Genomic DNA, 26,355 nt, shown 5'->3' with positions numbered 1-26,355 from the left:
GGCTGGTTGGGTGGAAGATCACAGTTAATACTGTACAGAGCCAAAGGATCTCCTACCTCTTCTCTGCTGGCTGCTGCTGTAAAATATCATAGAATATTCTCTTGGTGTTTATAAACCATTTTGCCTTCTTCCTCCAAATGATCACAAAAAAGAGTAGGTGGAAGTGGTGAACACCAGGATAACCCACTGGAAGAGGAAACCCAACAACATAGGAACCATCAACAGATAACAACAGAAGAAGGTGAAGGAGGGAGTGGAAACCATTCAAACATCAAACCAGGACCTATCTGGATATACAACTAAATAGTGGAGAAACTACCCATAGAAAACAGCTGAACAAGAGCAAGAGAGAATCATCAAAACCTTGTAAACACGGAAGAACCAGCTTCAGCACAACCTGCCCTCACCAACACAATAAAATAAAAGAGGTGGTGGACAGAGTGAGTGACCCTCAGTTAAGGAGGTGGTGGGAAGGACCCACCAAGAAAGACCCAACAATCAAACCCAAAGAAAAACACAAAGCCAAGATAAATGACAGCCCAAGATTACTGAGCTCGGGAGATCAAGGAGACTGCACCACTGAATCTCACAGTATTCTACCACAGAAGTTCACACCATAAACTCAGGGAGCCAAACAGATAAATTTAAGAAGCTAAAGCTAACAAGAAGAGTATCACAAATAATGGGAAGACAAAGAAACAATCCCCAAATGAAAGAAAAGGAGGAAGCTTCAGAAAGAATGCTAAATGAAATAGAGGCAACTCAACTATCAGATATTGAGGTAAACCAGTCATTATCAGGAAGCTCAATGACCTCAAAAGAGCTACGAGAAACTACAGGGAAACTACAATGAACTCACTGCAAACTATATGAACATGAAAAAGAAAATAGAAAGTATCAACAAGGGCCAAGAGGAAATGAAGAATACAATTTCTGAACTGAAGAACAGAGTTAGAAGGAATCAAAGCAGGATTGATCTGCCTGGCTGACGTAGCTCAGTGGATTGAGCGCGGGCTTGGGAACCAAAGTGTGCCAGGTTCGATTCCCAGCCAGGGTACATTCCTCGGGTTGCAGGCCATAACCCCCAGCAACCAACATTGATCTCTCTCTCTCTCTCCCCCACCCCTCTCTCCCTCTCTCTCTCCCTCCCTTCCCTCCATAAAAAATAAATAAAATCTTAAAAAAAAAAAAAAAAGCAGGATTGATGAAGCAGAAGATCGGATCAGCGAGCCAGAGGACACAGTAGGAAAAAACACCCAGAAAGGGCAAGAAAAGGAAAAGTGGCTCAGAAAGAATGAAGAGGGATTAAGAGAAATGCAAGACAGTATGAAAGTAATAATATCCGTATAATAGGGATATCAGAAGGAGAAGAGAAGAGCAAAAGGTAGAAAACCTATTTGAAAAAGTAATGATGGAAAACTTACCTAATTTGATGAGGGAAAGTCACACAAATCAAGGAAACACAGAGTCCCAATCAAGAGGAACCCAAAAAGGCCCAATTCAAGACATATCATAATTAAAATGGCAAATTCCAAGATAAAGAGAGAATCTTAAAGGCAGCAATGGGGAGAGACAGGAAGTCACATACAAGGGAGCCCTGATAAGGTTAGCAGCTGACTTCTCAATGGAAATGCTCCAAGCCAGAAGAGAATGGAAAGAAAATACTTCGAGTAATGAGAACCAGAGGCCTGCAACCAAGACTACTTTACCCAGCAAGGCTCTCAATCAAGTTAGAAGGCCACATAAGGAGCTTCCCAGAAAAAAAGAAAGTCTAAAGGAATACACCTCCAACAAACCAGCTCTGCAAGAGATGCTAAAGGGACTGCTTTAAGGAAAGGAAGGAAAAGAGAGAGAGAGAGAGAAACACAGGTACGAAAATGGCAATGAATAAGTACCTGTCAATAATAACCTTAAATATAAATGGATAAAATGCTCCAATCAAAAGACATAGAATAGCTGAATGGAAAAGAAAGCTTGACCCACACATTTGCTGTCTACAAGAGACCCACCTAAGGACAAAAGATCTACACAGACTGAAAGTGAAGGGCTGGAAACAGATTTCCAAGCAAACGACAGGAAAAACAAAGGGTAGCAATAGTCATATCAGACAAAATAGACTCAAAAAAGGACCAAAAGAGGGACCCAGACAGTTACTTCACAATACTCAAGGGAAGAATCCACCAAGAAGCCATAAATGTAAATTTATATGCACCCAACATAAAAGCACCGAATACATAAAGAAAGTCTTAGAGGACTTCCAGAAAGATATTGACAGCAACACAATTATAGTAGGGGATTTTTAACACCCCACTCTCAAAAAATGGACAGATCTTCCAAACAAATTATCAACAAAGATATTGTGGCATTAAACAATGCCCTAGATGAAATGGACCTGATGCATATATAGAGCCCTTCCTCCCAGAGAAACTAAGTACACATTCTTTTCAAATGCACATGAACATTTTCAAAGACAGACCACATGATAGGACACAAAACAACCCTCAACAAATTAAACAATGTTGAAATAATACCAAGGATTTTCTTTGACCGCAAAGGACTGAAACTGGAAACCAACCCAAGGGAAAAAATGCAAACACTGAAATCATGGAGATTGAATAGAATGGTATTAAATAATGAATAGGTCAAGAATAAGATTAGGGAAGACATCAGTTTCTGGAAACAAATGAAAATGAACTCACAACAACCCAAAATTTATGGGACACAGCCAAGGCAGCCCTGAGAGGGAATTTCATAGCAATACAGGCCTACCTAAAAAAGATAAGAAACATTTCAAACCAATAACCTAACCCTGCACCTACAAGAACTCCAGGGATGTAAACAAAGACAGCCCAGAGCAAGTAGAAGGAAGGAAATAACCAAGAACAGAGCAGAATTAAATGACATAGAAACTAAAAGCACAATTCTAAGGATCAATGTTTCCAGGAGCTGGTTCTTTGAAAAGGTAAACAAAATTGACAAGCCTTTAAACAGGCTCATCAAGAAAAAAACAGAGAGGGCCCAACTAAACACAATCATAAATGAAAGAGGAGAGATTACAACTGATACCACAGAAATACAAAGGATTGTAAGAAATTACTATGAAGAACTGTATGCCAAGAAATTTGAAAACCTAAGTGAAATGGACAAATCTCTAGAAAAATATAATCTTCCAAAACTCAATGAAGAAGCAGAAATCCTGAACAAACCAATAACAGCAGATGAAATGGAAGCAATAATAAAAAAACTCCCAACATCCAAAAGCTCTGGGCTGGATGGTTTCAAAGGAGAATTCTACAAGCATTTACGGAAGAATTCTACAAAGCATTTACGGAAGATCCTTCACAGACTATTCCAAAAAATCCAAAATGATGGAAGATTCCCAAACTCTTCCTATGAAGCCAACATCATCCTAATCCCAAAACCAGATAAAGACACAACAAAGAAAGAAAACCTCAGGCCAATATCACTGATGAACATAGGCGCTAAAATCCTCAACAAAATATTGGCATACCACATCCGCAATACATTAAAAAGATCATACACCATGACCAAGTAGGATTCATCCAGGGATACAAGGATCATTCAATATTTGTAGATCTGTAAATGTAATACATCCCATAAAAAAAGCAAAGAGAAAATCACATGATCATATCAATAGATGAAGAAAACATTTGATAAGGTACAGCACCCATTTATGATAAAAACGCTCAGCAAGGTAGGAATAGAGGGAGCAATCCTCAAGATAACAAAGGCCATATATGAGAGACCTACAGCCAACATCATACTCAATGGGCAAAAACTAAAAACCAAAATGTTTTCCACTAAGAACAGGAACAAGATAAAATTGTCAACTTTCACCACTTCTATTCAATACAGTATTGGAAGTTTTAGCCACAGTGATCAGACAAGAAAAGGAAATAAAAGGCACTCAAATTGGAAAGGAGGCAACAAAACTATCATTCTTTGCAGATGACCTGATAGTATACATAAAAAATTCTACAGACTCCGCCAGAAAACTACTGGACTTAATATATGAATTTGGCAAAACAGAGGGATACAAACTGAATATCCAGAAATCAAGGGCATTTCTGTATACCAACAATGAAACAGCAGAAGCAGAAATAAAGAAAAAATCCCACTTGACATAGCAAAAAGAAAATATAAATACCTAGGAATAAACCTAACCAAGGAGCTAAAAGATCTGTATGTAGAAAACTATACAACACTGAAGTAAGAAATGAAGGAAGACACAAACAAATGGAAACATATACTGTGTTCATGGATCAGAAAAATTAACATCATCAAAATGTCCATACTACCCAAAGCAATTTACAGATTGAATGCAATATCTGTTAAAGTACCAATGGCATATTTCAGAGACATAGAAGAAACACTTCAAAAATTTATTGGAACCATAAACAACCCTGAATAGCTGATGCAATTTTGAGAAAGAAGAGCAAAGTAGGAGGGATCACAATACCTGGTACCAAAGTGAATTACAAGACCACTGTAATTAAAACAGCCTGGTACTGGCATGAAAACAGGCGCATCGACCAATGGAACATAATAGAGAGCCCAGAAATAAACCCAAGTCTCTACGTTCAATTAATATTCAACAAATTGGGCAGCAACTTAAAATGGAGTAAAAATATACTCTTCAACAAATGGTGTTGGGAGAATTGGACAGCTACGTGCAAAAATAATGAAACTCAAGCACCAACTTACACCATATACAAAAATAAATTCAAGGTGGATGAAAGATTAAAATATAAGTAGTGACACCATTGAAGTCCAGAGGAGAGCATAGGCAGGAAAATCTCAGATATTTCACACAGCAACATTTTTACCGATATGTCCCCTAGAGCAAGGGACATAAAGGAAAGAATAAACAAATGGACCTCATCAAAATAAAAAGCTTCTGCGCAGCTAAAGAAAACAGTATCAAAACAAAAAGAGAACCAAGTGTATGGGAAAACATATTTGCCAGTGACGCCTCAGACAAGGGTTTTAATCTTTAAAATATATGAAGAACTTACATGATTCTACTCTAAGAAGACAAGGAACCCAATTAAAAAATGAGCAAAGGACTTGGGCAGACACTTTTCCTAGGAGGACATACAGAGGATTCAGAGACACATGAAAAGATGCTCAGTATCGCTAGCTATCAGAGAGATGCAAATTAAAACCACAAGGAGATACCACTTTTCACCATTGTGAATGGCCATCATAAATAAAGCAACAAACAACAAGTGTTGGAGAGGTTGTGGAGAAGAGGGGACCCTAGTGCACTGTTGGTGGGACTGCCGACTGCTACAACCACTATGGAAAACAGTATGGAATTTTCTAAGAAAACTAAAACTGGATCTGCCTTTTGACCCAGCAATTCCACTGCTGGATTATATCCTAAGAATGCTGAAACACGAATTCAGAAGAACCTCTGCACCCAATGTTCATAGCAGCACAATTATTTACAATAGGCCAGTGTTGGAAGTAGCGTAGGTGCCCATCAGTAAATGAATGGATCAAAAAACTATGGTATGTATACACAATGGAATACTATGCAGCAGGGAGAAAGAAGGAGGTCCTACCCTTTGCAACAGCATGGATACAACTGGAAAGCATTATGCTAAGTGAAATAAGGCAGTCAGTGAAAGACATATACCATATGATCACACCTTTAACTGGAACCTAAGAACAAAAGAAATAAACATGTGAAATATAACCAAAGACACTGACATAGAGAAGAGGCTCACAATGACCAGATTGGAGAGGTGAGGGAATTTCATGAGAAAAGGGGAAGGGTTTACAGGTACAAGTATAAAGGGCACATGGACAAAAACTAGGGGTGCTGGAAATGGGAGGGGTATGGGGAGCGCTGGGGTGTGGGCTGGGATGGGAGTAAAAGAAAACTGTACTTGAACAACAATTAAAATTTTAAAAAGTTATAAAAATAAAGTACATAATTCAAATTTTTGACGTATTATTTTTAGTTTGTGATGAAATATAACAAAATCTTCCATTTTCATTTTTAAGTGTACAATTACGTTCACAACGTTGTGCAGACATTCCCACTATCTCCAAAACTTTTTTCATTGCCCCAAACAAAAACTAACAATTAAGCAGTTGTCATTTTTCTTTACTTCTAGTCATGAATAACCTCTAATCTACTTGCTGTCTTTATTAATTTGCTATTCTAGATATTCAAATACTGATTTCACTTATACGTGGAATCTAATGAACAAAATAAACTCAAAATATAGGAACAGATTCATAGATTCAGAGAACATACTGACATCTCTCAGATGGTAGGATGGTTGGGGACCTGGTTGAAGAAGGTTCACGGATTAAGAAAAAAAAAAAAGGAAAACCAAGTCATAGACACAGACAATAGTATGGTGATTACCAGAGGGAGAGGCAGGTAAAGTTGGGTAAAGTGGGGATAAATGGTAATGGAAAGAGGCTTAAGACTGCAGGTCATGATGGCAGTGTAGGCAATATGGCTTTTCTCTTCACACAAGCAAATGAAAATTAAAATATAGAACAGCCATTAAAAATATAGAAGAGCCATTGCTTAGGAATGTCAGAAATGGAGCTGAGTGGATGTCTGACAACTACGGATTAAAGAAACCATCTATCCAGATTGTTAGGGATGCAGTCTGGATAGATAGCTCAGAGGGATGGAGACACCTCATGGGCTGGTGTAAAACCGATGTGGGTAAAAATTTGAGAGGGATATCTTGGGAGCGAGGAGTCCCTGTCCCACTCCAGGTCCTCCAGCCCAGGATTCCAGTGCCAGGAAGATAAGTCCCCACAATGTATGGCTGCAAAAATCAGTGGGGATTCAGTTGGTAGAAGAAAACTGCTGGAGGGCCAAGCAGTTCTTAACACATTGTGTACTGCTCACGAGTTTTCTCGTGTTTTGCGCGCCTCAACCCCACAAGCAAAAATGAAGTATAAACAGTTCTGCTATTAGAAGAGTCTCACAAACAATGGGAAGACAAACAATTCCCAAATGAAAGGAAAAGAGGAAGCCTCAGAAAGAATCCTAAATGAAATAGAGGCAACTCAACTATCAGATACTGAGTTCAAAGCAATGATTGTCAGGAAGCTCATGAGCTCACAATGAGCTACCAGAAACTACAGGGAAGCTACAATGAGCTCACTGCAAATGATATCAACATGAAAAGGAAATAGAAACTATCAACAAGGGCCAAGAGGAAATGAAGAACTGTTTTTGCTATTGGTGGCAAGGGACTGGATAATGGATGACAGTAATGAAGGCTCTCTGGAACCAGAGACAATCTGTCCAGCCCTTCTCCTGGGGGTTCAAGGAGAGCACCTTATAAAGATCCACCCAAAAGGTGTCAGGTGATATGAAGCAGCATGAACCTACGTGTATCCAGCAAATGGAAAGAAAACATTTTCTAGGAGAGGCTGCAGAGTTTGTGCCACCCATGGAAAGAGGAACAAATCTAGATACTTATGTAAATTTTGTTTGGTCCCTCTTCATAGAGGAAAATGCTTTATGCAGTACCATATGTTAAAAAAAGTACTAGGAACTTTAACTGTCTAATTAGTTGTTTAATTGTTTTTGTAAATAAAAATGTTATAATTATTGAAAAACAACACCTAAAATGCATTATGATCTGTAGTTATGATGATTTAAATAACGTGTAATTTGCACAAAAATGTGCGGGTCCCTGGCATATGTCTTAGAGATTTCTATCTGGTATGCAATGTGTTAAAGAACCCACACATGGACTCACCTACACAGACTCTCTCCCTTTGAGCTCCAGCACTGGGGTAGCAGCTTGAAAGGCACCAGTGGTATATAGGGTGAAACTGAAGTGTCTGGCTGATATCAAGGCGAGCAGAAGCCATTGTCCTTTTGCTGAAACCTCCCCCCAACAGAGCCAATAAGCTAGTGCAAAACCTGAGACTCTATCAACCTGGCTAACACTTTGTTCCAACTTGGAGATCCCCAGAGGCTCTGTACCCCTCAGCTTAGGGCCCACCCAAGCTGCTTTTCCATATCAGTTGCTGGTCTTGGCTCCTAAATCCTATTAAATAAGCAAGATCTGGCTTCAGTGCGCCCTAGCAGCAGCCATGTTAGATTCACAGTTGGCTTTGCCTGGGTATCTCTAAGCCCAGCTCAGGTAGCAGCCATATCAGATTGCTTTACAGCTCAGGCAGGGTGCCCTGGGCATAACAAAGATGGGGTCTGACCTTGGCCTGTACCACACAGGAAACCCCAGGGCCAGTGCACCCAGTGGACAGCTACAGTCCATGTTGGAACACCACCATCCTGCCCTGCACAGCTGATCCTCCATGGATAGTGGAGGTTGGAGGTCAGTGGTCATAGCCAGTCCTCCCAGCTGACTGACCTGGGTAAATCTCTCCCATTGATCTGCCAACGGCAACCAAGGCTCAACTACAGAAGGAGAGTGTACTTAGCCCACACAAGACCACACCTTGAGTACCCAGCTTGGGTGAAAGGGGAGGCTGTGCTACTGGACCCTGCAGAACACATACTATGTTAGGCCATACTACCAAGACACGGAGTCAAAGTAGCTCTACCTAATACATAGAAACAAGCACAGGGAGGCTGCCAAAATGAGGAAAAGAAACATGGTCCAAATGAAAGAACAGAATAAAACTCCAGAAAAAGAACGAAACAAAATGAAGATAAGCAATCTTACCTGATACAAAGTTCAAAACACTGGTTGTAAGGATGCTCAAAGAACCTATTGAGAACCTTAGTGGCATAAAAAAAGACCTAATCAGAAATGAAGGCTACACTATTGAAATAAAGAACAATTTACAGGCAAACAGCAGTAGAAGTGCATAAAACCGAGAATCAGATCAATGATGTGGAACATAAGGAAGCAAAAAACAAACCAATCAGAACAATACCAAGAAAGAAGAATCCAAAAAAAATGAGGGTAGTATCAGCAGTCTCTGGGACAACTTGAAGAAGGTCCAACAGGTGCATCAGAGGGTTGCTGGAAGGAGAAGAGAAAGAGCAAGCAATTGGAAATCTATCTGAAGAAATAGTGAAAGAAAACTTCCCTAATTTGGTGACGGAAATAGACATGGAAGTGCAGGAAGCACAGAGTCCCAGTTATGGATGCAAAGAGGCCCACTCCAAGACACATCATAATTAAAATGCCAAAGGTTAAAGATAGAGAATCTTAAAAGTGGCAAGAGAAAAATAGTTCTTTATTCAGATGGTTGCCGAATGGGATGGGGGAAAGAGAGAAAGGGTGAAGAGGTGACAGGATTAAGAAATATAAGTAGGTAGTTACAGAATAGCCATGGGGATGTAGTACAGTATAGGAAATGGAATAGCCAAAGAACTTATATACATGATTCATGGACATGAAAAACAGTGGTTCGGATTGTTTGAGGGAATAGCAGAGCAAAGGGGGAAAATAAGGGCAACTGTAATTGCATCATCAATAAGCTTTAAGTTTTATAAACGAGACTTGACTTGGGGTAGTAAACCCACAATTCAGTATACAGACAATGTATTATAGAATTATAAACCTGAAACCTATATGTTTTTTAAAAGATTTTATTTATTTATTTTAGAGAGGGAAGGGAGGGGAGAAAGACACACACACAGAGAGACAGAGAGAGAGAGAGAGAGAGAGAGAGGAGAGGAGAGAGAGAAATATCAATGTCAGTTGCTGGGGCCATGGCCTGCAACCCAGGCATGTGCCCTGACTGGGAATCGAACCTGCGATGCTTTGGTTCGCAGCCCACTCTCAATCCACTGAGCTACGCCAGCCAGGGCTAAACCTATATGATTTTATTAACCGATGTTACCCCAATAAATTCAGTTAAAAAATAATACAAAAACATTAAATAACAAATATTGGGAGAACATTGAAAATTGGAACCTTCATAACATGCTAGTATGAATATAAAATGGTACAGCTACTATGGAAACGTTTGGAGGTTCCTAAAAAGCTGAAAATACAATTTCATATGAGTCAGCAATCCTACTTCTAAGTATATATCCAAAGGAATTGTCCCTAGTCAAACAGATATTTGTAAATGAATGTTCACTGAAGCATTAGTCACAGTAGCCAACAGATGGAAACAAACCCTAATGTTCCTTAACAGATGAGTGAATAAACCAAAAGTGGTATACGCATACAGTAGAATATTACTGAGCCAAAAAAGAAGGACATTTTGATACAATCTACAACATGGTTGAATCTTGAAAACATTATACTAAGTGAAATAAGCTAGACACAAAAGGGCAGCTATTTCCATATGTAGATTGTCTCTTCACTCTGCTGATTGTTTGCTGTGCAGTATTTTTTAGTTTGATGTAATCACACTTGCCTATTACTACTTTTGTAATCTATGCTTTTGGTATATCCAAAAAATCATTGCCAAGACCAATGTCAAAAAGCTTTTTTCTCGTCTTCTAGTAGTTTTAGAGTTTCAGGTCTTAACATTTAAGTCTTAATCTGTTTTTTGTTAATTTTATATTTGGTGTGTGATAAGGTCCAATGTCATTCTTCTGCACATGGAAATTCAGTTTCCCAATACCATTTAGTGAGACTGTCCTTTCCCCATTCAGTGTTCTTGGCATCCTTGTTGAAAAGCAGTTGATTGTAGATGTGTGGATTTATTTTTAAGCTCTCTTTTCTGTTCCATTCATATGTCTGTTTTTATGACAGTGCCATACTGTTTTATTATGGTACTTTTGTAATATGTTTTGCAGTTAGGAAATGTAATCTCTCTGGCTTTGTACTTGCTCGAGAGTGCTTTTGGTGTTTGAGATCTTTTGCAGTTAAATCTGAATTTTAAGATTTTTTAAATTTTATTTTTGTGAAAATTGCCTGTGGAATTTTGATAGGATTGTATGTAGTTCACTTGTTTTTTAATCTTTCAACATTCTAGGATAGCTCTGTCTTCTTCATGATGTTGAAGACTCTGTAGAGTCCAGGCCAGTTGTCCCACAGAATACTTTATATTCAGGAATTTGTTGCTTTATTCATGATTAGATTCAGATCAAATTTCTAATAAGAAATATTGTGATATTGTGCACCTACCGCTTCACGTCAGTAGACACATAATGTCAAGCTGTACCAAAACCGTTGATGCCAAAACTGAATGGTTAAGGTGATTACTGCCAGAATTTTTTTTGTTTGTAAAAGTAAATCTTTCCCTTTTTAACTCATATGTAATATGTGGGAGTGCTTCTTTAAGACTGTAAATATCTTGTTCTCCACCACCCTTCCACCTAGTAATTTTAGTGTTCATTGATTATTCTTGTCCAAATCAGTTTAACATTAGTGGTTACAACATTGTGATTTTTAAAAAATATCCCATCATTTTATTACACTGGTTAGGTAAATATTCTATTTACATTCTAAGGAAATCATCATTATTTGAATTTATACTTTTTGCCATTGCCAGGAGAAAAACTTTCAAAACAGCAGCTGCATAGTTCTAACATCATTAAGAAATTAAGAGCTAAAGACAAAGAAAATGAAAATATTATTGCAAAGCTGAAGAAAAAAGTTAAAGAGCTAGAGGAAGAGTTTGCAACATTTAAAACAGGTGAATGTTAATCATTGTTTACATATAAATTGTTATTACTATATGAACAGTTGGCTATAGTTTATAAATAAAACATTTGGAATGATTTTGGGGTATATCACATGGAAGGACTTTTTTCACAATTTAATAAATCAATGTTAAGATTGTTCTTTGTTATTAAACACTCAAGATTCCTGAATACAATTATTTACCATGGTGTTATTTATTGAAGAATATTTTTGCCTGTTTCTATAATACAGATCCTTGATGGCAAAGAAGAAGTTGAGAAACAACATAGAGAAAATATTAAAAAGCTAAATTCTGTGGTGGAACACCAAGAGAAGGATCTTGGCCGACTTCAGGTGGACATGGATGAACTTGAAGAAAAAAACCGAAGTATTCAAGCTGCTCTTGACAGTGCATACAAGTAAGAAAATGAATAAAGATGCAACTCATTTAAAATCATTTAAGTGCAGGAAGTTGAAGAAATCCTTTTTTCTATTATTTGATCACTTACAACACATAAACCTAACTATAAATGAATTTGTAATTGTTCAAAGCAAGTTCAACAGCCAGAGAGTCCGTCAGTCACTGTTTATTATGTATGAATGCCCCCTCATTCTGTAAATTTCATAGAAATCTACATGGAAACTTTGTAACCTTGGCCATGTAATTTACTGTATATTATTTTACATATTTATTTATTTTAAAGAGAGGGAGAAAAATAGGAAGAGAAACATCGATGTGCAAGAGAAACATTAATCAGTTGCATATTGCATGCCCTCAACTGGGGACCTAGCCTGCAACTCAAGCATCTTCCCTGGTTGGGAACTGAACCAGCAACCTTTCAGTTTGCAGGATAACGCTCAACTCACTGAGTCACACTAGTCAGGGCTATATATATTTTTTAAATAAAACTTATCTATCTGATTTCTTAAGAGAACTTACTGATCTCCACAAAGCCAATGCTGCAAAGGATAGTGAGGCACAGGAAGCTGCTTGAGTCACGAAATCAAAGCTAAAGAAGAACTTTCTGCAGCATTAGAGAAGGTCCAAGAAGAAGCCCGTCAGCAGCAAGAAGCATTAGCCATTCAAGTAAGCAATGAATATGAATTAAATTTGTCTTTTAAATCTTTGTGCATGTGCAGATTAAAGAATCCATTAGTTAGTTCGTTTTAGTCAAACCTTATTTAGTGGTACATGTGTTATATTTCCTTTATAATCTTGTTGGCCAAACTTAATTGTATGTTTTTTTAGAACTATTGTTAAATTATGCTTACATTATGCCAGTATTGCTTAATTTTTTTGTGAATTTCATACTTATTTGAGGATAAATGTTATGAAAGCTAAGGGCCCTATAACTGTGAAATGCACAAATGCAGATAAATACTAAACATTGCATATAATCTAAGGAGAGTCTGTGTAACTCCATGGACCTGAGATGAAGGAAGAATTTCAGAATTTGTCACTTTGTCTTATAGAATCATCAGTTAATGGATATTTGTGTTTTTTACACTTTTTGTTAATTTGAAAAATGCCGTTTTAAACCTTCATTTACAGTTTTTGTGTGCATCTGTATTTTAAATTCTCTTAGATATGTACCCTCAGGTCATATGATAACTCTGTGACTTTTTTGATGAACTGCCAAAGTGTTCTGCAGCAGCTTCATTATTTTACATTCCCACCAACAATATATTAGAGTTTTAATTTCTCTACAGCTTTTCTAGTATTTGTTATTTTCGATTTTTTTTTCAGTGTAGCCCTTTTAGTGGGTGTGAAGTAGTATCTGATGGTAGTGTTGATTTACATTTCCTCAGTGACCAATGACATTGAGCATCTTTTTATGTGATTATTGGACATTATATATCCTTTTGGAGAAATTTATTCAAATATTTAAACCCATTGATTACTTTTAAATTGAGTTGTCCTTTATTGTTCTTTATTATTCTATATACTACTCCCTTATCAAATGTAGGATTTGCAGATATTTTCTTCCATTCTATAGGTTGTCTTTCACTTTCTTGATAGTGTCCTTTTGATGCACAAAGTGTTTTAATTTTGATGAAATCCAACCTACCTTTTTTTCTTTTGTCACTTGTGCTTTGAGTGTCACATTTAAGAAACTGTTGCTTAATTTAAGGTTATGAAGATTTTGACTTGTTTCCTTTTAAAAGTTTTATAGTTTTAACTTTCACATTTAGTTCTTTTGCATGTGGCTATACAGTTTCCCAGCACCATTTGTTAAAAAGACTCTTTCCTCATTGACCCAATTCACTTTTGATTTAATTTTGCATGAATATCTAGAGCATTTACATGATTCCGAAGTGAGACCTATATAACAAGAATATTGAGATATTTGTTTTTAATTTAGCCCCTCCCCATTCGTGTTATTTGCCTATAAATGACCGTTTTATTGGTGCTTGGCTTATTTTTTCAATGTTTCTATTTGTAAATGCAAGGAAATATACATTTTTCTATATATTTCATACCCATACACACACACATATTTATTTGTATTTCTCTCATCCTTCTTGCATAAAATATAGTTTACTACTTACACTGTTTTCCTACTTACGTAATTTTCTTTATTTACAAAATGAAGTGTGGTAGAACTTGGTTCCATGGATCTCTCCTGGCTGCCATGGATGAGAATGGTTTTCCTGGATACAATCTTATTGTTCTGGTCGGAAAGGGGATGGCGATTCCCTCTAGAAGAGAATGACCTGAACCTTCTCCCAAGTGGCTTTTATTGGGAATGGTATGTGTAGGTGTATACAGCATACATGCATAGCTCATCAGTCAATGTCAGAAGGCTATAGTCATAGAAAAACAGGCAACAATTGAAGGATAACAATTGAAGATAACAATTGAAGGAACACAGAGATCTGCCTCAGGGTCTGTGTCTGTTAGTCATGCTGACACCAGATGGTCTTTAAGACGTGTTTCATGAGATAAGGAGTTTACTCCTTATGCCTTGAACTTAAATCTCCGGTTTATATCAACAGGGCTATTCCAAGTAAGGAAAACTTAGAAGGACACAATGTATTTATTTATCAGGCCTGATTTTCCCATGGGAACCCTCTGTGTTGGCCTCAAGTCATGGCTGCCACCTATGTTTCCTGGTTTTCCAGTGAGATTTACTGTCCTCTTTCAAGGCTTGCTCTTAAGGGGCTGCTGTCTCCGAAACCACACAGAGTGGTCCCCAGCAATAAAGTATCTTGATAATCTCTCCCTGACATGATCAGAGGCTATCTTTATGTAAGAAAATATTTTGTAAAGAAGCACTTATTTAGATACTCATAATAAAACATATTGCTTTTTAAAAGTTTTCTTTTTACAGTTATAATAAATACTTCATTGAATTCAGCCAATTCTTATTGATGGATATTTAGGTTGTTTATAATACTAATCAATACCTTGATATTAAAAATCATGCCATGGTCCATATACCTCTTGTATTTCTGCTACTCTATCACTGGAATAGAAAAATTATTAATGTTTTAAATTAAAAATACACTAGGAGAATAACAAAGAAAAATTGGGGGGATGGGAAGTAATAGTGTAGGGCATTATCATTCATAAAATCATCACCTTATGAGTACTGTCAATTTTGGGTATTACCTTCTTATTCTTATTACCATGTACATATTTACATATATATTTTTTAATTATTTTATTGTTGTTCAATTATGGTTGTCTGTATTTCTCCCCACCCCTTATATTTGATATTATATATTATATATTTTAGAGTTTTTTATTTAAGATTAAATCATATATGTTTTTTATGGGTATATTCATGTTGTATTAAGGTTTGCAAAACTAAACTGCTACTGATGGATATTTAGACTGTTTCATGATGGATATTTAGACTGCTAATTAGCTACCATGTAGGGAACATCTTTGTGTTTATAGAGACTGCTTCCATAAAGTGAATTCTCAGGTCTAGTTTTCAGAGATGATACAGCCATCACATTCTGCTTGCACTGTAGACATTTATGGATGCATTACCTCTCCTCCTATCTTGTGAGGTTGGGCAGTGGTTGGGCCTTGTACATATTTATACTCTTTTTTTTGTGTGTGCCTAACAGTACATATTGAACATATATACAGTTTTGGAATTGCTTGATGAATGGATGTGTGATAATCCTATGTAAAACTCATTGGATAGTGTAAAGTATTATACATGAACTATAAGTCAACACAACACAAAATATGTGGTTAGCAGGAAGTAATAGACAATGCTTGAGACTGTGATAGTGTTTTGGTTCTCCTCATACAGGTGGGGGACCTGAGGCTGGCCCTGCAACGAGCAGAACAAGCAGCTGCCAGAAAAGAGGACTATTTACGCCATGAGATCAGTGAACTCCAGCAGGTGCTGTCACAGTTTTCCTGAATACACATCCCAGATGTGTTTTTCTAGAAATAAAAGATGACTCAGTTGGGTAATGCTTATAGAACTGAGAGGATTACTATCATATGTATCATTTGCTGATTTTTTTTTTTTGTGGCTTGTGTCAATAAAATCAGAGTTGGAACCTTAAAAATGTAGAAGAAGAATCCTAATTCTATTTTATAGAAAATAACTTGATCATGGTAGATTTATTGTACATTTAGTATTGTTTTTGCATTTATAATACCTAGTTTATTAATTATCAGTCTGATTACTGTGGGGCAGATTATGAGTGCCCAGTTTTTACTTTAACTGCTGTATTAATTTTCAATAAGTGAACATGAGTAGGAAAAGGGAGAGAAATGCAACTTAAATTGATCTTTATGTTTTTATAAATACTTAGAAGTATTTGGATGAAGAAGAAATTACAGAGAGGCTTGAATGATACTCATTTTTACATTAAGATGATCGAAGGCTATCCTTATCTTAGGAAATGCTTTGTAAAGAAGCACTTATTTAGATACTCAGTTATGCAACTTAACTATAACTTAAGGGTTGAACAATTGGAAATAATTTTATTTAAAAAGTAATTCTATCTTAGAGAAATAATTTTTTTCCAGAAATCTCCCATAAAGTTTATTTGCTAGTTTTTTTTCTTTCTGTTTTTATTGGTGCTGTTGGTGGTAATAACTTAAGAATTTCATGATTCAGAGACTCCAGGAAGCAGAGAATCGAAACCAGGAACTCAGTCAAAGTGTTTCATCAACAACAAGGCCATTGCTTCGACAGATAGAAAATTTGCAAGCAACACTAGGGTCCCAGACATCATCGTGGGAGAAGTTAGAGAAGAGTCTCACTGATAGGCTAGGTAATTGCTTTAGTTCTTAAGCTCAATGCAGAAGCCCTTTCACTTTGCTTATGGAATTAGGTTAATGGTCTGAAATTGAAAATCACTTATCTGGTGTTATATTTTGTCTTACTTGTAGATTTTCACTTCTCCTGTTTTATATTTATTTTCTAATATCTTAATTGACTCTCAAAACCACTTGTTTTCCCTAACACAATGGATCAGATACTGTCTAAAATATATCCACGTTATTTTTTCATTCATTTTTACAGACTATTGCACTCATATTTTCCTTGTTCAGTGCTAAATCTGACCTTTTTTTAGCTTGTCTTCAATAATGTTGAAGGTAGACGCCAGATATGATTCTAGTTAATGGCAGAATTCCAAGAGCAGAGCTAGGTCTAAGGTGGATCTAGGTCTAAGGTTAAATGAGTATTCAGATGCTATAGAATCTTAAGATTTTATATTCTGCTTCTTTATGGAAATGTCCCAGTTTGCCCTTCTGTGCTATTAATAAAAAGGAAATTATTTTCCTAAGATGTTTATTCAAGCGCAGACTGATAGTATTACTAGATATCCCAGAAGCTAGCAATTCATGAAAAATCCATGTAATTAGAGAGACATCAACAACAAGACCATTGCTTCCACAGATACAAAATTTGGTGTAGTGATGAAAGCAGGCCTGATTGGGTATCAGGAGACCTGGGAGCAAGGCTTTGTTTTGTTTTGTTTTTAATCATCCAGCCAGGTAGTCTGGAGCAAGTCACTTCCCTTTTCTGGACTACTCACTGGAAATCCTAAGGGGTGAACTAGATTAGTGGCTTTCTCACAGTCTTCAGCAGACTCATTAGATGTGTCTCAGGGCTGGCTGCCTGTCATGGTGAGAGGGAAGCTCCACAAATAGGGTGCTGCTTTCCCTCCAGGCAGCTTTAATGAAAGTAGTGCTTCCCCCTTTTTTTTTTTTTAAGTTTTATGTAGGATATTCTCTGAAAAAGATTTAGCTGCTTAAAAAGAAAAATCACTGAACTAGATGAACCTTCACATATTATTTAACTTACATGTATACATTTTAGGTGTGTCATTTATTTCTGACAATTTTTTTAAGAAGATTTTATTTATTTATTTTTAGAGAGAGGGAAAGGAGGAAGAAAGAGGGAGAGAAATATTGATGTGTGAGAGAGACATCTATCAGTTGCTTCTCTCATGCCCCCAACTGAGACCTGGCCTGCAACCCAGGCATGTGCCCTGACTGGGAATTGAATCGGTGACCTTTTGGTTCAAAGGCTGGTACTCAACCCATTGAGCCACACCAGCCAAGGCTATTTCTGACATTTTTTGAGGCCAATTTGTTATGTAATATGACATATCTGAAAATGACAGCCTCTGAAATGGATGTCTGTTTAGCATAAGTGGAGACTGGAAGCTCTCATGTTGTGGTTTTTAAAGTGTAGTCAGCACACTGTTGGGGATATGTGGTATTGTGGAATATACCGCAGGCAAAGCTATAGGACAGGCATACTATATAATGCTATTAAAAGGACCATAGGTGCAATATGGAACAGACTATAACATCTATAATAGAGATATTATTAGGTCTACTTTGGTTCTTGAGGGGAAATATGAAAATTCTTACCTTGGCTAAATTTCAGAATCTTATCCACTAATCTTTTTTTAATTGGAAAATTCTATTGAGTTAATTGTAGATATACATGCATTTATATGAAATAATACTTTCCCTAGTATCTCCAAATGTTAACATTTTGCAGAACTGTAATATTATAACCAGGGTATTGACACTGATAATTGTTTACTGATCTTATTCAGATTTCCCCAGTTTTACTAGTACTTGTTTGTGTGTGTTTGTGTGTGTCTGTGTGTGTATATTAAGTTCTACACAATTTTACCACATCTGTGGGTTCATGTATTCATCACTATAGTCAAGATATCAAACAGTTGCAACACCAAAAATATCCCGCATGTTGCCCTTTTATGACCACACTTAGCCAACTCTATGGCCCTCCTTCCCTATCCCAAATCCTGGGCAACCACTAATCTGTCCTGTATTTTGAAAGTTTTAGAATTTCAAAATGCTATATGAATAAAATTATATAATATGTGACATTTTGGGGTTGGCTTTTTCATTTGGTATAATTCCCTTGAAATTCATCCAAATTATTGTGTGTGTCAATGATTAAATTTTTTATTACTGTTTTTCATTGTATGTATGTACCACATTTTGTTTACTTGAAGGCTGTATGAACTGATTTTAGATTTTGTCTGTACAGATAAGTTGCTATGAATATTCATGTACAAGTCTCAGGGTGGACATAGATTTTCATTTCTCTGGATAAATGCCCAAATATGCAATTGCTGGGTTTTATAGGTAGTTGCATATTTTGCTTTTAAAGATAATGCCAAACTATTTTCCCAGGTGTCTATGTATGAAAATAATCTAGTTTCTCCACATTCTTGCTAGGATTTTGTGTTGTCCTATTTTTTGTTTTAGTCATTTACACAGGTGTGTAGTGATATATCATTATGATTTGATGTGCATAATGATGTTGAACATCATTTTATTTGTTTATTTTCTGTTTGTACATTCCCTTCAGTGAAATGTCTATTCAGATCTTTTGCCCATTTTCTAATCAGATAGTTTGTATTTTCACTGTTGAGTTTTGAGACTTTTTTATATATTCTAGATACTAGATGTAGATAATGTGGTTTGCCTTTATTTTCTCCAAGTCTGTACTTTTCTTCCCATCCTGTTTACATAGAGCAAAATTTTAAAATTTTGAAAAAGTCTATTTTCTCCATTTTTCTTAAAAAGTTTTTAGTTTTCAATTGTAGTTAACATCCTCTCTATATATTACTTTCATGTGTTCTACAGTGGTTAGACATTTACATATCTTACAAAGAGATCCCCTAATAAGTCTTGTACCCAATACTATTGACTATGTTCCCTATGCTGTACTTTACATCCCCATGACTATTCTTTAACAACCAATTTTCACTTCTCAGTTCCTTCACCATTTTCATTTAGTCCCCCAATTCTCCCTCCTGTCTAGTTACCATCAAAATGTTCTTTGCACTTATAAGTCTGTTTCTATTTTGTTTGTTCATTTATTTATTTTTTTTAATGCCACACATAAGAGAAGTCATATGGCCTTTGTCTTTCTCTGACTTATTTCACTTAGCATAATACCCTCTAGGCCCATCCATGTTGTCAGAAATGGTAAGATTTAATTCTTTTTCATGCCTGAGTAATATTCCATTATATATATGGACCACATCCTCTATCCATTTGTCTTTTGATTGGAGCTTTTAATCCACTTACATTTAAAGTAATTATTGATAGCTATGTAGTATTGCCATTTTATTAATTGTTTTCTGATTATTTTTGTAGTTCTCTCTGTTTCTTCTTTTTCTCTTCTCATATGTTGATGACTCTCTGTAGTGTTGTGTTTGGATTCTTTTCTCTTTATTGCTTGTATATTGCTTGTAGGTTGTTGGTTTGTGGTTATCATGTGCTTCATTTATATCAACCTATGTTTATAGCAGTCTATTTTAAGTTGATGGCCACTTATATTCAAAGACATTCTAAAGTCACTACTGTTTTTGTGCACTCCCTTCACATTTATGTTTTTGTCATTATTTTTTTCTTGTGTGTGTGTGTGTTTGCATGCATTCTTTAATTTACTGTTGTAATTACACATGGTCTTTCTACTTTTGCCTTTTAACCCTTGTACTAGCTTTAGTGTTAGCTGATCTGCTTTTATTATGTATTTCCCTTTGACAGTGAGACATTTTTATTGTGATATTTTTCTTATTCATACTTTTTATTATTTTTTCTTCTTTTAAAGAAGTTTCTTTAACATTTCTTATAATATCAGTTTGGTAGTGGTAAATTCCTTTAGGGTTTTTTTTCTTGCCTGGGAATGTTAATTTTTCTTTTTATGGCTCTTGCTTTTGGCGTCAGATCTAAGTATTCTTTAACTACCCCTAGATCCTAAATATTTCTATATTTTATTAAAAGTTTTACAGTTTTGTCTTATGCTCAACTTTATGATCCATTTTCAGTTAATTTTCGTATACAGTGAGAAGTTTAGTTTGTGGTGTTTTGTGTGGGGTGGGCCTACAGATGTATGTTTAATTGCCCCAGCATTGTTTGTTGATCCCTTGCCCTTTTCTTTTTTTTTTAAAGGATTTTATTTATATTTAGAAAGAGGGTAAGGGAGGAAGAGAGAGAGGGAGAAAAATGAGATGTTCGAGACAGAAATTGATTGGTTGCCTCTTGCATGCCCCCAGCTGGGGACCTGGCCCACAACCCCAGGCATGTGCCGTGAATGGGAATTGAACTGGCAACCCTTTGGTTCACAGGCTGGCATTCAATCCACTGTGTCATATCAGCCAGGGCCATTGCTCTTTGCATATATAACTCCACTTTCAAATTAAAATATTTGGGGGGAAAGCAGGTAGAAATTAAGATTGGTTCCTTTGTCTCTGCAGGCAGTCCTGCCTTAGGCAGTAAACAGTTACAGTTTTAAGTGTGGCTACTTGCATCATTAAAAGTGAGAACTGACTTGGTATCTTGTCCTCTTGGGTATATTCATATTCTCTGTTCAGGTGAATCTCAGACCTTGTTGGCAGCAGCAGTTGAAAGAGAACGTGCAGCTACAGAAGAACTCCTTGCCAACAGAATTCAGGTGTCTTCCATAGAGTCACAGAATTCTCTCTTAAGACAGGAGAATAGTAGATTTCTGGCCCAGCTAGAAGCAGAGAAAAATAGGTTAAGAAAACTGGAAGATGAAAATAATAGGTGAGCATATTTCTTGATTGTTATTTTTGGTAGCTTTATGACATTTTAAAGCACTTAAAAATATGCTGTTGGCTTTTAGCTTCTTGGCACTGAGAACTATTGTAAAATATATACTTGTAGCGTTTAATGTTAGAGTCATTAGTAATAGGATATTATAGTAAGATATAGTACTTGGATTCATTGAATTTTACATGTATTCTTGAAATTGTGTGGCATGTTTTGTATATGTTTGCATTTTGTAGGGAAATGATTCATTATTTTAATCAAATATGTTAAAGGAGTCTATAACCACAAAATAGTTTGGAAACCATTCATTGACATTATTTTTATATTACAAGGGTTTTAGCAATGTTTCAATCTTTCTAAATAAATGTCCTGGTTCTTCGGAAACCACAAGCTATAAAATCCATCCGTCTGAAATTATGTCGAGGCTATGATTAGTGTATTTTTACCCTCCGTTCTTTTTTTTTCCTTAAACCATAACTTTATTTTGATACCCTTAGTTCTTTATTAGAAATTTTACTTTTAAAAAAAGTTGTCAAGTAAAAATGATTTTTAAAGTAAAATATCTGAACTTTTGCAAACATTTTCATAGAACCCCTGACAAGCTTTTGCAGAAGCTGAACCTACTATAGAATGGTGGTATTTGAAATTATTTTTGGAAATTCTCTTTTTAAATGAAATCTTAACTCAGAGAACTAATAAATAAAATGCACAAAAGTAGTAGTTTGGCTTCTGAGTAAAATGCAAGTCATCTGGAAAAAAATAGTTGGAAAATCAATCTGGTAATAAAAATGACTACTAAATACATAACTGGAGTGTTAATAAAGAATTGAGTTTGTAATAGTTTGTACTATCATCTTTTTTGTTTTGTTTCATTCCCTTTGACTTAATAGGTTCCAGGTTGAAATAGAAAACCTAAAAGATGAATATGTAAGAACACTTGAAGAGACAAGGAAAGAAAAGGTATTGTTGTTAGTGTTCGCTCACCTCTTAGGGCTTCCATTAGTGAATGCTTGGGGATGGCAGTGAACTAATGAGATGACAAAATGAAATGAGTGAGCTTACTGCTTTTGGAACTTGGTCTTTAGTAGTAAAACAAATAGGAGTATATACTTTATGTGCCTTACTTTGAGATTGACTTATGATAATGATTTAGTGTCATAGGAATTGTCTAACTGTATTTCTTTCCATTAGATACTGTTAAATAGTCAATTAGAAATGGAGAAAATGAAAGTTGAACAAGAAAGGAAGAAAGCGGTTTTTACTCAAGAAGCAATAAAAGAAAAGGTATTGAATTTTGTCTCATTTTGTTTTTGGTGTAAGCAGTTAGTAACTCTCATTGTTTTGTAATTTTTAGTTACATGTTATAAATACCATATCTTACGTCTATAATCAATAGGGTGATGTACTAATTCTAGTAGGATAATCAGTGTCCTGTACAGAGTGGATCCAAAGTAATTTGAGTTTATCCAAAGAGATCTGTGATTTCTAAGATTTGAATTACAAAACCTCTTTTTAAATGAATTATGTGGTCTCTCACTGAGATTAATGTACCTCATTTGGTCTGTAGGTACTTTGGGATAAAACTTGTTAACTTTCTTTCTGGTTAATGAAGGTAATTTTTCTAAAGGGAGTTTCCTATATTTAAAGCATTGATGTGACTTGGTAGTTAATATATTAAAACTACCTATATGTATATTGAAATTATACCTTGAATTTATTTGGAATTTTTAAAAATACACTAAAAATAAAATGGATAAGTCAGAAACTTTATGGTTTATATAACTTGATGCGGACCCCTGGCTAGTGGGGTCCGCCACGTGGATGAGACATAAGACATTCACATGGACTACCGAATCCTGTGGAGGAAAAGGGTGAGCATGGCTTTTCTCTCAAGGGGAGCAAAAGCCACAGCCCTCGCTGTGACAGGCCTTTATTTCTTTTCTGGGCACTTTACTTGGTGATCCTCATTTATTATGTACAGGTTGCTTTAAGTGGTTACCTTTTACAGAAAACAAAGGAGCTGATGCTGCTAATCACATCACAGAGCAAGGATATTTGCAAATGAAAAAGGAAAAGTAGTTGAACTGGTTACACTCCTTACTCCGGAGTTTTAGCATGGATTTCAGGAAGTTACAGTAAGCACTTGTCTCAATTCAGGGTGAAGGAGTTGTAGCAAAAGCAAGTCTCAAAGTGGCCTAGGTACATTGCAGGCCTGATTCCTCACGGGGTAACCTATCCATGGGCGTGGGTCCTGTGCCTCTCCGAGTGGGAGCTGGGCCCACCCCACGCAGAATGGTCTCCTACAAAACTCATTTCTAACTTTATTCTAAAGAAATAGGTTTAATTGGTATTATGTTATACAATGTAAAACAGTTAGTTTATATAATTATTTCAACAAGAACATTCTCATTCATTAAAAATAAACCAAATTATGTTGTTACAATGTACATGAATCCTGAGATGATTTGATCAAGTCTGTCTATACTTTTAAATTGCTAAATGTTGTGCCTTGCAAGGTTAATACTTTAGAAATTATATGTATAACTTTAGGAAGAAGCTAAAATGAGTCTCTGTTGTTATTAATCCTAGAAAACATTCCTGTTTTTTTTATTTACCATTTTGCTCTTTAATCTCAACTGAATTTTTTTTTTTTACTCCTTAAGGAATGGAAGCCATTTTCTGTTTCTACCACTCCCACAATGTCACGGTCAAATTCAATAAGTGGAGCTGAGATGGCAGGGCTACAAGCATCTTTTCTGTCTCAGGTGATTCTCTCTCTCTCTCTTTCTCTTTCTCTCTTTCTCTCTCTGTATAAGGCAAGAATTGACAGAATCATTTGTTTGAACCTTATAATGGAATATGATCTATAATAACTGAGTAACTATGTGCTTTCCTAATTAACATAGGATGAGCCTCATGATCATTCCCTTGGACAAATGTCCCTATCAGCAAATGGAAGCAATCTTTATGATACTGTAAGGATGGGGGCTGGATCCAGCATTATTGAAAATCTACAGTCTCAGCTAAAGCTAAGGGAAGGAGAAATTACTCATTTACAGGTATTGGAAAACTTAAGTATACTATAAAAGTAAATGAAAAATGAAAAAGTATAGAAGTAAATGTAAAACTTGCATCTCTTCTTCCCATCGTATGACTTGAGTTGAAAATATTACTCTATTAAAGATGTCCTTTTTTTAAAAAAAGATTCATTTATTTATATTTAGAGAGAGAGGAAGAAAAGGAGAGAAAGGGAGAGAAACATCAATGTGTGGTTGCCTTTTGCACACCCCCTACTGGGGACCTGGCCTGCAACCCAAGCATGTGCCCTGACTGGGAATTGAATAGCGACCCTTCAGTTCACAGGCTGGCACTCAATCCACTGAGCCACACCAGCCGGGGAAAAGATGATCTTTTTTTTTTTAAGATTTATTTATTTATTTTTAGAGAGGGAAGGGAGGGAGAAAGAGAGAGAGAAGGAAACATGAATGTGCGGTTGCTTGGGGCCGTGGCCTGCAACCCTGGCATATGCCCTGGCTGGGAATTGAACCTGTGATACTTTGGTTTGCAGCCCGCGCTCAATCCACTGAGCTACGCCAGCCAGGCTGCGAAGATGTTCTTGAATTAGGAAAAAATAGATTAGAATAATCTTAATACTTATGTTTATGTAGCCCAACATGCTGTACTTGGACCAAATTAAACTTCTTTGGTAGTCTGTCAATATTCTCTACACAGTTGGAGATACATTAAAATATATGCTGTTTCCTTAGATTAGAGAAAAATATGGGGTTGCCGAGTTCAAACACATGATTGAATTCCCTTAAGTTCTTTATATTTTTCATAGTAAACTCCATAAATGGTATACCTCTGAAGGAAGTTGAAACCTTTTTTTTTTTGCCACTATTTCCTTTTACTTAAGAAATAGGTACCTCATGGTTATATGCTGATCCATTAAGGAAGATATATTTTGATTTAAATTACTTTCTGGTAATGTGTCACAGCTAGAAATTGGCAATCTAGAAAAAACACGCTCAATAATGGCTGAAGAACTAGTTAAATTGACAAATCAAAATGATGAACTTGAAGAGAAAGTAAAGGAGATACCCAAACTTCGAACTCAGCTAAGAGTAAGTATTCTTCACTTAAGAATGGATCTATGATATTTTAATCCAGTTACTAAATCTCATTTTTATAGTGTACATAAAATGATGTATACGTTAATGATTTCTTTCAAAATTACAATGTTAGTGTTTGAGTAAAGAATTTTAAAGGTAAATCTTTTATGCTTATCACATTATACATTCAAAGTATTTTCACAATCATTTTTAATCTCATATAGGAAAATAACTAGATTTATTTGGCCAAGGCTCATTTATAATACTGTACTTTTGTATTAGTAGTCACTGTTAAGCCATATATGAAATTTTTGTTTTTTATTTTTCCAAGAGGGTAAATGTCAGGTAAATATTACAATGAACCAAAATGACTAAATTTCGTCAAATGTGCTTAACTTAATGAGAGAAAACACTGATTAAGCTATATATGGGGGAAATTACAGTTTAGTGGAAAGATATGATAAGATTGATAGCAATTTTGCTTAGGGTTTTTTTTTTAATTCCTTTACTTGCTATTTATTCCAACCTGCTGGAGTATGAGTTTGATTTTTATAAGAGCTGACTATATACTTTTATTTAGATTATAGTGTGTTTATTGGTGACTTGTTTATGATAATATAAATAT

The 26,355-nt window shown here is 35.8% G+C and overlaps 1 protein-coding gene across 1 annotated transcript in view; it reads left to right on the top strand.

Moving 5' to 3' along the window:
• TMF1 (TATA element modulatory factor 1) overlaps positions 1 to 26,355 on the top strand; it is a 42,238-nt gene that overhangs the window by 14,991 nt on the left and 892 nt on the right. Inside the window, 13 exon segments of the mRNA XM_028518054.2 lie at positions 11,437 to 11,561; positions 11,563 to 11,580; positions 11,820 to 11,986; positions 12,499 to 12,554; positions 12,557 to 12,654; positions 15,839 to 15,931; positions 16,661 to 16,817; positions 21,420 to 21,612; positions 22,509 to 22,578; positions 22,810 to 22,902; positions 24,282 to 24,383; positions 24,525 to 24,677; positions 25,617 to 25,742. Of these exon segments, the coding sequence (XP_028373855.1) occupies positions 11,437 to 11,561; positions 11,563 to 11,580; positions 11,820 to 11,986; positions 12,499 to 12,554; positions 12,557 to 12,654; positions 15,839 to 15,931; positions 16,661 to 16,817; positions 21,420 to 21,612; positions 22,509 to 22,578; positions 22,810 to 22,902; positions 24,282 to 24,383; positions 24,525 to 24,677; positions 25,617 to 25,742 (1,451 nt within the window).

The sequence above is a fragment of the Phyllostomus discolor genome, chromosome 7 (genome assembly GCF_004126475.2).
Source record: "Phyllostomus discolor isolate MPI-MPIP mPhyDis1 chromosome 7, mPhyDis1.pri.v3, whole genome shotgun sequence".
Taxonomy (NCBI): Eukaryota; Metazoa; Chordata; class Mammalia; order Chiroptera; family Phyllostomidae; genus Phyllostomus; species Phyllostomus discolor.
The sequence above is the reverse complement of the archived record's forward strand: the minus strand, read 5'-3'. Positions and strand labels throughout refer to the sequence as shown.